Here is a 14,123-nt window from a genome sequence, read left to right as displayed (position 1 = left end):
TGAAGAATTCCCCAAAACCTGGAGCTTCCCATGGCATCGTGGAATTGCCACCTCCTTGCTTCTGTCCATTTCCTTGGGGCTACATCACCATCTACATCATCGTCACTCTTCTGCTCCCACCCTTAATGCAACTATTTCTGTAGTGAGATATTTTCCGCTCATTGGGGACCGGAAGGAAGTGCTGTGGCCTGAGCAGTCCCCTTAGAAAGACAGACCTTGCACAACTTGCCTGCTTGACATAAGAGGTTTCACTTCCTGAGAGGGACAGGGTGGTGGCAGGTTTGGGGTCCAAGCTACAGGGCCAGGACGAGACGTCGCAGAACTGTAGAGACTGTTATATCAAGGGGCATTAACTCATAGTTCCAAAAGTTCCTTGGAGCAGAAGGAATCAAGGGCTCATGCAACCTGGATACTAGCATCACTTCAACCACTCTGTGACATTGGATGAGTCACTTCACCCCTCCCGGTCTTGGTTTCTCCATCTGCTATTCACATTCAACCAGCTATCCATGTCTTCATCTCTATGGTCCCACTAGATCCCACCAGACAATCATTAGGGCTCCTTTCAGTGGGAAGATTCTGAGGTACTGGAATACTATGATTAGAAAATGGAGAAGTGGAAATAGCTCCAGGTTGCTGACCTATTTCCCAAGCCCCAGAGGAGAATGTATTAACTCAGAGCTGACACTCATGTCCCTTGCATAGCTCCCTTTCTGTCACTGGCTTTCATCCCCCTTTGTGCAGCTTGCAATCCCTCCAGCAGACAGAAGACATCTCTGTGTTCCCTGTCAGGAGAGCCCACAGAGTCATAAGACCACCAGGCCTTGCTGGCTGCAGGATAGACTCTGAGGAGCATGACAGTTCCTACAGTGGGGCTTGGGGCCCAGTAGTTAATTTGCAAAGTGGATCTTACGGAGGCAAAACAGAGGAGTCCCCTAGGCCACCCAAATGGGGCCTCTGCAGGACCAGACACCAAATTTTGTAAAGGCTCAGAGTTGGGTACTGATTGTTGCTTACCAAACTCACAAGAAACTCATGCATTGAACAGCTTTTAGATTGCCTGTGGAAAATGGTAACTTACCAAAGATGGAATTCTTGTGTCCACCTTCCTGGTATCAAGGTACTGGTTGCCAAACTAAGAATCAAAAGGCTTCTTGGTGAGCAAGCCCATGAAGCTGCCCCTGCCCTGCTGCAGAGCCCACTCCCCTCATGCTGAACTCCTCCCTCTCAAACACTCTCACAGGGAGTCCCTCCCCGGGATCATACAGAACAAGCACAGTACCTGGCACGAAGCAGGTGCATGCTTATTTGAATGAAAATGCTGCCAAATTCCCACTCACCCATTCAGGCAGCAAACCCTACTGCCTGAATTTACATGCCAGACACTGTGCTAGACTTGGCTCAGAAAAAGAGTTTGCAGCCTCCTGGGGGAACCAGAAAATTCAGCAAGATTTCAATTCAGTGCTGTAACAAGTGCTCTAATGTGAATGTGCCAGAGGGGCCAGGGAAGGTGTTCCTAGACTCTGTGTACCATTTATAACCTGTTGGCTCCTTCATTCTACAAATGGAGGGCTACCCTGGGGTGGTACCCAGAGCAGGCACTCTGCCAGCCTCTAGGTTAAACAGAATCTGATAACTCTTGGTGTCACCAAAAGATATAGTCTTAGCTGGATATTCTTATAGAAACAATATTCCACTTTTCAGAGTTTACTGAAACATTCTTTTAGGCAGAGAGTATCTCCTCTGCATTTCAAAAAAGGGTTGTGATCATGAACGCTTGACTTATTTACCACCTTTTCAAAGTATGACTTAATTCAGGCTGTTTCACTGGTCATCTAGCATTGATATGGTTTCACCATGAGATTAGCCAGGGCAACAGCTCTGGTCTTATAGGGTTGCACGAGCTTGTCTCTAGAATTCTCCCAGCTCTGTCAGGAGCCTGCACACCTATATGTCACCTGCCCCATCCAAGGGAGGTCAAGTGTTTCCGCAGAGGCTCCTGTAATCAACAAAGAGCTCCTAAGGTAGGAAACAGGGCCCTCACCCCAGACAGGGAGGGCCATCATCACTTCATTATACCTATTTATCCAGGTAGGAAGGTTCCCAAACTTAAGTGCAAGGAGATGAGTGAAGGAATGTGTTTGTGTGTGTAGATCTGTGCATCCTCCACTTTGTCCCAGATAGCCTAAATTTACGCACTCTTCTGACCCAGGAAAATCCAGCATTTTAATATTGACATCAACTGCACAGTGGTTATCAGAAAAACAATGCATATTTGCATGATGACACATTTGCGAAATGTGTCATAGTTTGCTACTCCTGCCCTTCCACGAACTAGAGAATTATTTATCAGCCCCTTCCCTAAAAGTTCCCACCAATCCTCTTTTTTTTTTGACTTGGTTGTGAAATCAGTTCCTTCAAGGGGAAATTTCTCAGCTCTACACTTCTGCTTTTGAAGGGCATAAAACAGCGAGGATGAAACTGGCAAATAGCAAACCTCTTCGAGGCACAAGGCACAACAGGCCACTGTGGGATTCTCTCCAGCCAGTCTTCTTTGCTGAAGTATGACTTTAACTAGCTCTTCCTTACAGCAAGGTCCTAAGGGAGCCTCTCTGTCTCTATTTGCCTCTCTCTCTCTCTCCCCTTCTCTCTCTCTTTTCATGTCTCCCTCCCTCTCTGCCTGAGGGCTGGACTTTTTGCAAAAATGCTAAGCGTAGTAATGCTATGACTTTTTAAATATTCTGGGAGTGAATACTACTTATCTAGCAGCTGACATCTGAAAGATCAGTGTCAAGCTCTCTGCTCCAGGTCTCCTAGCAAATATGCTTCTGGTTTGGGTTTGGTTTAGCAAATGCTTTTTCTCTAGACCCAAAGAACCTCTCTTTCATGCATTCATTCATTCATTCAGAGATCAGTTCTTTGCATGCCTGCCAGGTATTATATGCTATGGGAGACTCACATGTAGAGAAGTAGTCTTCATGGGGGCTGGCACTACAAGGAGTCACTCATTTTCTCCCCTTTACAGGTGTCTGAAGCAGCCATGGCAGCAGTACCTGAACCCGCCAGTGAGATGATGGCTTACTACAGGTCAGTGGAGGGACTATGACCCGCAACGTGGGCAGGGATCCTCTTTCAAGAGTGGAGAGTTATCTGTGCTTACAGACCAGATCTGTCCCCCAAACTGCCTCTTTCAGTGGTAAACAGGCTTCCAAGTAAACCTAGTTTAAAGACTGATTTCCCACTACAAGTCTAGCCATGGGACCCAGAGGCCATCTGGATGCTGTTCTGCAGGGACATCCTGCAGATGGCAAACAGGAAGAAAAGATTCCAGGTGGACAATATATGGAACCCTTTGGCAAAGTTTGGCTTGCAGGAGAGGGAGAGCTCAGGTTTTAGCAGACTCCACTGGGCTGGAGGGTAGGTCTCAGGATCCAACAGGGAGCACCTGTGGTGCCTACCTGCCAAGCTCAGAGTCTGCTTCCATGTATCACCTAGAACTTGCCAGAAGTCTTCAGGCAGATTTGAGTGACATGCTATTTGTAGCTTTCTATTAACAGTGAAGATGTGTATGCAGGGGAGGAAAAATAACCCTGTTTAGGAGACATAATTGAGCCATGTCTCTGTTTTTATTACAGTGGCAATGAGGATGACCTGTTCTTTGAAGTCGATGGTCCCAAACAGATGAAGGTAAGACAATGGGCATAGCTCCCAACCCATGGAAGGGCTCTGACATAGGAAAAGCTCAAAGAAAAGGGTTCTGGGCCACTTTGTCCCTATGGTATTTTGTGATGAAATGGCTTTCACCTCTTCCAGGGAGACAGATATGGTCTGCATCACCTGCTGACCTGGCCTCCAAACCGCCATAGCCATTCACTAATCCTGGTGATGGCGGCCATGCTTGGGTGGGGGTGGGGGTGATAACATTTGCTGTTTCACACTAGGAAGTCAGCTGAATCTTCAACACAAGTTCGATTCTCCCTTTAGGGGATGGGTTCAGCCTAAGCTAATCACTTGAGTTAAACTCTAAAACCAGAGAAGATGACCTTAAGAATTAATATACATCTGTCCCCTTGAGGGTAGGAAGTAGTTTGCTCCCTGGGGTGTAGCTTATGACAAGACATAGATCATGTAAACAAAAAGATGAATTGAGATTTGAAAGAACACTTGCTGTTTGATCTCAAATTATTAGAGTATTAGTGACACAAAAAGACATAAAGCATAAGACGGTATAAGTGTATGGTGTAGGTGGGGCATGTATAAAAAAGATAAACAAGGTAGAAATGGGATTTATTCTAAAAGAATAGAATATAAGGTGTTGGAAAGCCCACATTCTGGTTTGGGGTCTGCCTCTAACTTGCCATGTGCCTTTGGGAAAGACACTTAACCTCTCTGGGCTTCAAAGAGACAAGGATTATGGTCAGGAGCTGGGTTATCTCTGAGGCCCCGTCCTCCTCTCTAATGTCGAAGCGGGAGCTTGCTGGCTGGACCACCTCACCACACTCACCCCCTTGCCTTCTCCACAGTGCTCCTTCCAAGACACGGACCTCTGCCTTTCGGATGGTGGCATCCAGCTACACGTCTCCCACCAGCACTACAACAAGAGTTTCGGGCAAGTCGTGTCGCTCATCGTGGCAGTGGAGAAGCTGAGGAACAAGCCAGTTCTCTGCCCCAAGGCCTTCCAGGAGGATGACCTGAGCACCTTCTTTCCCTTCATCTTTGAAGAAGGTACTTAGCGACAGCTGAGCAGGCGGCAGATCTCTGCTTACATCCTTCTCAGGGGCCAGCAGGCAACGGTCAGCTAAACTGCCCCAGAGCTGAAGCCTTTTAAAGGTAGCAGGCCCAGCAATGAGAAGAAAACAAAGAAGCTTAGAAACCAAATCAATCATCTCTTTAGTTGCAATGATTCTTAAAAGAAGAACTCCATAACTATTGACATTTGCAACTTCCTCACCATTCTCAGGGTGCTTTCACTTACATTGTCCCCTGCAAGCCTCCCAACCTCCCTGTTGGGCTGGTGTTACTGCTACTTCACATGAGTAGCTCTGTTGCTAGTCCACAGTGAGCCAAAGCTTGAACCCACGTCTTACGGTGCCAGACGCAGCACTCTTACCCGCCCCACTCCCAATTTCCTCCCCACCGATGTTGTAATCCGGCCCTGACTGGACATGCTCAAATGTCCTCCAAGAAACCAAATTCTGCTGCCTCACATCACTAGACCTGCCCTTCTGATTTTATGCCTAAATAGTATATGTGCTGCACGTTTCAGAACCCATCATCTTCGACGCATGGGACGACGGCTTTGTGTGTGATGCGCCTGTGCGATCACTGAACTGCACACTCCAGGACGCACAACAAAAATGCCTCGTGATGTCTGGCCCATATCAGCTGAAAGCCCTCCACCTCCAGGGACAAGATCTGAGCCAACAAGGTAATTGGAGACATCTTGGTTTCCCTTTCTGGCCTCCTGGCAGATTGCTAATTCTCCATGTTTTGAGCAAAGTAGAACATTAAGGCAAATGATCGACCTAAGAGAAAAGAAACATACAAAAAATATATATACGCTTTTGTTTTGGTCCTAACAATGACACCAGTTAGATTGTGTGGATATGTGCTTTTTTTGGCAAGAGGTACGAGTCCGAGAAATTAGACGGCTCAGGCACTGTCAGGACCGTATCCAGCTGAGTCACTTAGGCATAGTGCAATGTCAATGCTTCCGGGATACGCAGCCATTTGATGGGCATGCCCTAACTGCCTGTGGGTTCTGTTGAGGTGGAAACTACAGTGGCAAAGTGATAATGTGTCCGTCCCTGGACTCAGCCCTGCCCACTTTCCCCAACATCCTTCCCCCCAATTCCAGATGGTGTCTTGTGGGAAATTTTACTGACCAGGAGGAGCTTATATCTTTCTGCTGTAACTGGCAGATGTTTCCAGTGTGGTGAACTCATCATTAGCTGTGGGGATGTGCCTGGCACTGTGCCACTGCGGCTGAAGCCCATGTGCAGGGTGTGGGTGGGCAAGGGAGCAGCAACATTGGAGGGCGGCATCACTGGGGAAAGCTTCCTGCTCTCAGCCAGGCCAAGAGAATCCTGTCTCTTTAGAACTGGGCAGCGACAGTGGCCCCAGAGTCTCCAATTGAGACCGCTGTGACTAAGGAAGATCAAAACTGAGTGTCTCTCTTTGGAGCCACTTTTCCCAACCAAGCCTCTCCTCTCCCAGTTTTTCCCACCGGCTGCTCCATGTTCCTAAACAGCTGTGGTGCCTGCTTTCTTGCAGAAGCTCAGCTCACCTCTTCCCTTGCTTTCCACATTGATCAAATTGTTCCGCTCATGCAGATGGGCACACTGCCAGCCACCGACACGACACGGTGGCTTCCTTCAGCATTTAAAATGTAGGCCCTCCTCTATTCTTCATGGCCACTGCTATGAGGACCTGAGAAATGCTTGGACCTTTTCTGGGGAAACCCTGAATCAATAAATTGACCCTACTATTGTCCGTGAGGAGCCAAGTTATCCCATCTGTCAGGCCAAAGGAACCTCGCTGTGGGTTCCCACAGAGGATGCTAAATTGTACGGGTCCTGCCCATGGGGTCCAGGGGTTGGGCTGGCTCTGCACTGCCGTGTCCCTAACCACAGACTCCTCTCCTTTCTTTAGTGGTGTTCTCCATGAGTTTTGTGCAAGGAGAAGAAAATAGTGACAAAATACCTGTGGCCTTGGGCCTAAAGGAAAAGAATCTGTACCTGTCCTGTGTGATGAAGGATGATAGGCCCACCCTGCAGCTGGAGGTGAGTGTCAGGGACTGAAGCTCTTCGCAGCCTCCTGCTATCATTTCTCCCTGCCCCCACTCCACCCCTGAAAATCTGGGAGCAGGTCTACTTGACAATGTTGCATCAATGTAAACAAATTTAACATAAGTTTTAAATGTACGCAACCTTCACTCCCACTATAGAAAATTAAATCATTTTGCTGATGTTATTATGTCCTGCCCTTGTTACCACCCCAACAGATTATGCATTGTTAGAGTTGCTCTCGTTTGATAGATGACACTTTGAGGAACTAATCAATTGATGAGACTTATCATCATTGCCACTACACTACCCAAATTGCCCCCTCCCACCACCACCAACTCTAGCTTTCCCAGCAAAAGCTTCATTTCCAAGTTAATGTCATTCTAGCCAGGCCATAAGGAAGAATACAGCAGAAGCCCCTGGAAACTAGGTACTCCAAGAAGTTCTAGCCTCATTTTCACTTTTTAAAAATTCTCACCTACATTATGCTCCAAGCATTTGGAACTAAGTTTCAGAAAAGAAGAAGGACTCTTTCGGGAACCACACAGAAAGGCAGGTCCCAGAGATAACTCAGGAGTGTGGTTCCTATCCTGTAGCCTACTCAGCCACTTCCTCTCCAGCCAACCCAGAGAATGTCCTCACAGTAGTGTCTTTGCCCCTTCCCTCACAAAAAGTCTTATCTCTCTTTTGCTGCAGAGTGTGGACCCCAAAAGTTACCCAAAGAGGAAGATGGAAAAGCGATTTGTCTTCAACAAGATAGAAATCAAAAACAAGCTGGAATTTGAGTCTGCCCAGTTCCCCAACTGGTACATCAGCACCTCTCAGGCGCAAAACATGCCCATCTTCCTGGGAAACACCAAAGGCGGCCAGGGTATAATTGACTTCACCGTGAACTTCTTGTCTTCCTAAAGGGAGCTGCAGCCAGATGGTCCGCGTGTGCTGAATGTAGGCTGATGGAAAGGGACGGGAAGGGTTTTGAGTGGGCTGCAGGCTGGGCTTTGCCATTGTCTACGCCACTGCCCAGCTGCCTTCCCTGGGGAAGTAATAAGGACATCTCCTGCCCACCTGCCTGGACAATCAGCTCTCTCTTCCCAGGGCCAATCCTTACCTCTCCAACCCACTCCAAGCCAGCCTGACAGAAACCATGGCACACGTGGTTCAAAGAAACCCTCTGTCCTTTGTTCCTTGCTTCTGAGGAGCAACCACTTAACTATTTATTTATTTATTTATTTGTTTGATTGGTCTGTTCAACTTAATTTAAGAGGATCCAAGATGTAGCAATGTCTGTGAAAGAGCCCAGTTTTTAATATCTATGGAGTCAATTTAATTTGGATTGGTGTGCTACCTTTAAATGTAGTCCTTTTGCTAAGACTGAAAATATATAAGCTCACATTATTTAAATGGAAATATTTATAAATGAGGAAGTATGTTCACACTGTTTCAATGGTTCTGAAATAAAGTTCACAGAAAAAAAAATTTGTCTATGCTGATGATTGGCTCGTCTTGGATTTAATACCAAAAGATAAAGATAAAAGGGGTTGTGAGTGTGCTTTTCGGGAGGCCAAAGCCTACTCCGCATTGCTGCATGCTGCAAAATACCAAGAAATATCCCTGACCACCAAAGACAAGCCTCCCGACCCACCCTCTTTATTTCTGTTTTTCAACAAAAGGATATTCAGTGCACATCTGGAAAACAGGACCAGCTGAAGCATTATATGGAGTAAGGTGGTGGCAACACCTGCCAGTGATTTCTCTATCCATGTATTTAACAAACATCTATCGAGCAAATGCTCTGAACTCAGGGATGGTGTACAGAGACAGAAAAGCTAAGAAGTTTCTGGTTAGGTAGGAGAGGAAGATATATGTGCAAGCAAAAATAAGGCAGCACGACAAGAGTGAAATATACACCAAGGAGTGGCCAGGAAGGAGGGAGGAGATCTGCTGAGAAGGACGGAGAGACAAGGAGAGTGACATATGAATAAGGCCTAAAGGGATGAGCAGAAGCTTTCCAGATAGAAAAGAAAAAAAAAGGCACTCCAGATAGAGGGACCAGCATGAACAAAGGCATGGGGGTGTAAGAATGAATGATGCAAAAAGTGAACTTTCAGGATTGCTGAAGTCACCAGAAGCAAAGTCAAAACACAAAATAGACCAGGGCAAAAATATTTACTCATATCCCAGATAAAGGGATCATTTGTTCAACATATGAAAAGCTCTCTGAAAACATTAGAAAAAACAAGAACAAAAGTCCAACAAACAATAAGCAAGGGATATTAACAAGCTGATCACAGGAAAGAGAATACTACTAGATCTTGGACAGAGCAAAAAGATGCTCGACATCATTGGTAATAAGAAAGTCAAATTAACAGCACTTTGAGGTACCAATATTCTCCTATCAGATTGACAAAGATCAAAAGTTTAACACACACCCTGTTGGTGAACTGTGGGGAAACCCTCACTGATAGACATTACACATGGAAATATAAATTGGCATGACCTCTATAGAGGAAAATTTAATAATAACTCTGAAAATCACAAGTGCACTTCCCCTTTGGCCCAGAAATTTCACTTCTGGGGATTTATCCTACAGATGGACATAACCTATGTAAAATGACAAATGATCAAAATTATTCATGACATCATTTGTAATAGGAAAAGTTGTGCATAAGCCAAGTGTCTATCACCAGGAGACTGGCTACATGAATTATGGGACATGGAATACTATGTAGCTATAAAAAAGAAAGAGAAAGCACTCTCTGCACCACTATGGAGTTCTCTCCAAAATAGTTGATAACTGAAAAAGAGCAAGATGCAAACCATGTCTATGGTGTGCTAACTTTTGTACAACAAAGGGAAGAGGGGAAAAGGCAATGCATTCCACTGTGCTTGTATGTGATTTGAAAAATTCTGGAAGATACATAAGAAATGAATAAAGTAGTTGTGGGAGGCTGGGGAATAAGATATATGGGGATGGGGTGGGAGCAAGACATTTCTACATATACTTTTTATATAGTTTGATTTTTGAATCATGTAAATACTACTCAGAAATACTATTTAAAAAATAATAATTTTTAAAAACCTTATCCAAAAAAACAAAAGTATACGACTTATTATGGAAAAAACAACTGCTGAAATGTGCCAGTCCTCAGCAGCTCACTCTCAATACCCTCTTCTCCTCCTTCTTTGCAGCTCTCCGAGCCAGGGCAGAGGATAGCAGAGCCCCTCTCTGAGCTCCGTCTGCCTCATAACTGCAGTGCAAAGGGTGGCATGGCTGTTAGGAGCAGGCACCCAAGTGGCACCTGTTCTGCAAGACAGAATGGAGCTGGTGGCAGGCAGGCAGCTAGTCTGGGAAGAAAGCAGAAGTGCCTGTGAGCCCCAGCTGTGATACGGCCCCCTTTCCTCGACTGAGTGATACAATTCCACCCACGCATCTCAGGTCCAAAAGGAAAGACACGTCAGGAAGAATGACAAACTGTGAAGGCATCTCACTTCATAAGGAAGCCAGATTCCAATCATCTATGTATGAGTAAATGGGTACAGCTATTTTAGGGAGAAAATTGGCAGTGTCTACTTTTAAATAAAAAAAAATACTCTGTGGCTCAGAAATTCCACTATTTGCTATCTTCCCTAAAGAAATAAATTCAAGAATGTCTACTAATGCGTTGTTTATAAATATTTAACAAATCAGCTGGAAATTACCTAAATATCCATTGGTAGGGGAAAGGTTAAATAAACTGTGGTAAGTTAAAAAGAAAGGAGATGGTCCTGAAATAGAAAGACATCTAGGCGAATCATTGTGAGAAAAAGGCGATTTGCAGAACAACAAGCACAAAGTGGTAGCATTTAAATATTAAATATTAAAAGAAAATATTCTGCACGTTCTAATGGTATGTAAAGGCAGCCAGCTCCAGAAAGGTACTGACCTGGCTGAAAATAGTGGCTACTTAGAGAGGGGTAGGGCAGGAGAGGGAGTCATCAGGAGAACTTTAGCTTTATTTATAACATTTGAATTTTTTACAAGAGGAATATATTTGTGAATTACTTATATAATTTTTTTTAATCCTCTGCATTAAAATGTTTAAAAGGCTTGGGTTCCAATTCCTGGATCTGAACCAAAGACTAAAATTGACCCTATAGAGGCTATTCTATTCCTGATTTGGAGCCAAGTTCTCTTCCTGATAATAGTTCTCCCTTTCTCTGTACTACCTGTGCTTGGCCTGAAAGAAAAAAATGATCTGCCACTAAATGGAAAGGGTCAGATGTTTTGAGTGGAGAAAGCCAAGAATCCTCCCTGGATCTGATCAAGTTCATAAATACAATTGGAAGAAGGTAGTCTTTCTGATGGGCTGGAAAGTCAACTAGTCTGCACCCCCAGTAGGTAACACACCACACCTCCACAGCTCTCTCTTTTTTTTTTTTTGAGACAGAGTCTCACTCTGTTGCCTCGACTAGAGTGCCGTGGCATCAACCTAGCTCACAGCAACCTCAAACTCCTGGGCTCAAGTGATCCTCCTGCCTCAGCCTCCTGAGTAGCTGGGACTACAGGTGCGCACCACCACGCCCGGTTAATTTTTTCTATTTTTAGTAGAGACGGGTCTCGCTCTTGCTCAGGCTGGTCTTGGACTCCTGACCTCAAGTGATCCTCCTGCCTCGGCCTTCCAGAGTGCTAGGATTACAGGCGTGAGCCACCATGCCTGGCCACACCTCCACAGCTTTTAAGGAGAGCCCGGGGTACCTTGAGAGCAGAAGGCAAATGCTTGTGAACTTGACTTGATGTCTTAGATTCTGTGACAGGCCAGCCACACAGCAGGCTATGGTTTATCCTATAGGTTTAGGCTGGAGGCAGCAAGTGTCTGGTTGGAGGAGGATACAGGATGCAATGATGTGTGAGATAGACCATTTCTGATCTGCAAGACAGACTGGGGGGTGAGTGGCTGCTGTAAATACCCTGGTCAAAGGTGGGGGTAAGTCCACACATCTTCTGCATAGACCTCCTCCCCACGCCACTCCTCATCCCCCATACAGCCTTGCTGAGCCACCCACAAACATCTGGTTCAACTGGAAGCTGGAGTGAGGGTAACCTGGACTGGTGTCCAGGGTGAAGGACCACAGTCAGGGCCTCCTCCCAGTTCTTAGCACATCTCACCCATATCTTTGGACCTCAATTAACAGTATAGAAGCAAGCCAAGTAATAAGGTTTTTTCCCCCCTGGAAAGTCCAGAAGTACTGCTTTTCTTATTTGTATAAGCATGATTATTTGCTTACATAAATAATCATGAAAATCAAACCCCTCTGATACCTCTTTGGGACAACAAAAATAATTGTTCAATAAAAATCTAGTTTACTATATTTTTATATTTTTATGTGAGCACAGGATATTACATTTTTTAATTCTTCTACATTGAGTTATCATTATTAGTGCACAATTGATCAAAATAACATAACAATATTACAAATGTTGATTTTTATTAGCAATATATCTTAAGGAGATAGACCTTTTAAAAATTATTTCATAAATTTATATATTACTCCTAATTAGAATGAGAATTCAACATTGGTTTTATTTTTATGCTGGCTTTTTAAACACAAGCGCTGAGAAAGCTTGTATAAGTAATAAGTAGATGGAAATGAAAGGGATTGGATCAGAGTATTGTCACTCAGTTCTTTAAAATCCTTCCGAATTACTTGCCAAAAATCACATAGTCACCTACCATCAAAAATTATTTTTAATGATTTAAAAGACCACCTGTTCAAGTCTTCTTTCAGTTGTGCTGAAAGTAAAGAAATGACAACCACCAGAACAAGAAGAAGTTGTTAGAGTCCTTTACTGGACAGTCAACACTTATATTTCCCCTTTGTTTCCTGACCCAGGGGTTGTGATATCTCAGGGCAATTTAACTTCCTAAGATTAGGGATGTGGGAAGCCTACTGTTCTGACCTTTTGGAGACTAGGAGAAGGGCAAGCAGATGATGAAACACCAAGGCCACTCTGGCCTTCCTTCCACTGCTCATGCGGCTGCCTGCCCTGGGGGTGTGTTCACCGGATCAGATGAATGCCAAGAGTGACCACAGCTGATGTCAGGACTGTGACCGAAGTCATGCCACCTAATCTCCCTCTGTTTCCCGGGTATGGGGAAGAGAACTGGAGTGGAAGGCCTGGGCCCATCTTACCTCTGACCTCATTTCCTCCTCTGCAATAACGAGGGGGTGGGGGTAAGCCCTGGTCATCAGCTCCAACATTCCGTGGTTCAGTTCCTCCTCAGGGATGGAAAATAACCAAACAGGAGAACAGGAGAGAAGAACTGGGTGGGTACAACGAGAGGTACTATTCAGGTGAGGCAGCCAGGGGAGCCGCCTCTGAGAAGGTGGCTTGAGCAGAGGCCCGGATGTAGGGAGGGTGCCAATCGCGCAAAGATCTGGGACAGTGGCATGCTGAGAAGAGGAAACCAAGAGTGCAAAGGCCCCAAGGTTGAAAGTGGGCTTAGCAGGAGTGAGGCACGGTGCAAAGGCCAATGTGGCTGAAGCAGAGTGAGCAGACAGAAGGGCTGAGAAGAGGATGGAGAGGCAGGCAAGGGCCAGGCCTCGTTGGGCGCTGTGTGGAAGTGGTGTGTGATGCAAAGCCAGGGGACATTCTTAAACACAGAAGAATGATCTCACTTACGGCTTTAAAATACCACTCTAACTGTTGTACAAAGAACAGACCTGGACCCTGGGCGTAGGAGGAACGGGTGTCACGAGTGGGAGCAGAGGGAACAGTCATAGGCTGTGGCAAGGGACTACATAGGAGAGAATGGCATCTTGGGCCAGGGTAACAGGAGAGAAGTGGTGAACAATATATTCCAGGCAGGAAGGCGGCAGAGCCGGCAGATGGCATTAACGTGGGAGATGCAGGGAAGAGAGGAGTCAAGGGGACTCATGGTTTGAGGGCAGAGTAACTGGGAAAGTGGGGACATTTAAGGGAAATGGAGAAGTCTGGGGAAGGGGCCAGTATTGCAGGGGAGGAGGTCAAAATTTCTGTATTTTGGCCAAGTTATATTTGAGATACTTATTAGATATCCATGTGAAGATGTCAAATAGTCAGTTGAATATAAAATTTGAATCTTTCTTGAGATTCAGATTCAGGAGTAACTGGCCTAGAGAAGGCACATAATGCCATGAGTCACAAGAAGCCACCTAACAAGAGACTGTAGCTGGAAAAGAGAGAATGGCCAAAAACTGAGCGCTGGGCACGCCAATGCAGTGAGATTGGAAGGAAGAGACGGAGCATCAAAGGAGATGCAGAGAAGCGAGCCGGGTGAGAGGAACGTCAGGAGAGGGGAGAGAACAGGGGAAGCTGGG

General features: G+C 45.5%; 1 protein-coding gene across 1 annotated transcript; it reads left to right on the top strand.

Annotated features, from left to right (window-relative positions):
- Positions 1–2,430: 2,430 nt before the first annotated feature.
- IL1B (interleukin 1, beta) lies at positions 2,431–8,214 on the top strand. Its single transcript, XM_012656781.1, has 7 exons — positions 2,431–2,562; positions 3,026–3,087; positions 3,636–3,687; positions 4,524–4,725; positions 5,267–5,428; positions 6,652–6,782; positions 7,482–8,214. Exons 1-7 carry the CDS (start codon positions 2,476–2,478, stop codon positions 7,692–7,694), a joined length of 909 nt encoding a protein of 302 aa, XP_012512235.1. The 5' UTR covers positions 2,431–2,475; the 3' UTR covers positions 7,695–8,214.
- Positions 8,215–14,123: the final 5,909 nt, after the last annotated feature.

Source organism: Propithecus coquereli, unplaced genomic scaffold (assembly GCF_000956105.1).
Source record: "Propithecus coquereli isolate 6110/MARCELLA unplaced genomic scaffold, Pcoq_1.0 Scaffold519, whole genome shotgun sequence".
NCBI classification, from domain to species: Eukaryota; Metazoa; Chordata; class Mammalia; order Primates; family Indriidae; genus Propithecus; species Propithecus coquereli.
This window is presented reverse-complemented; position numbering and strand designations above follow the sequence as displayed.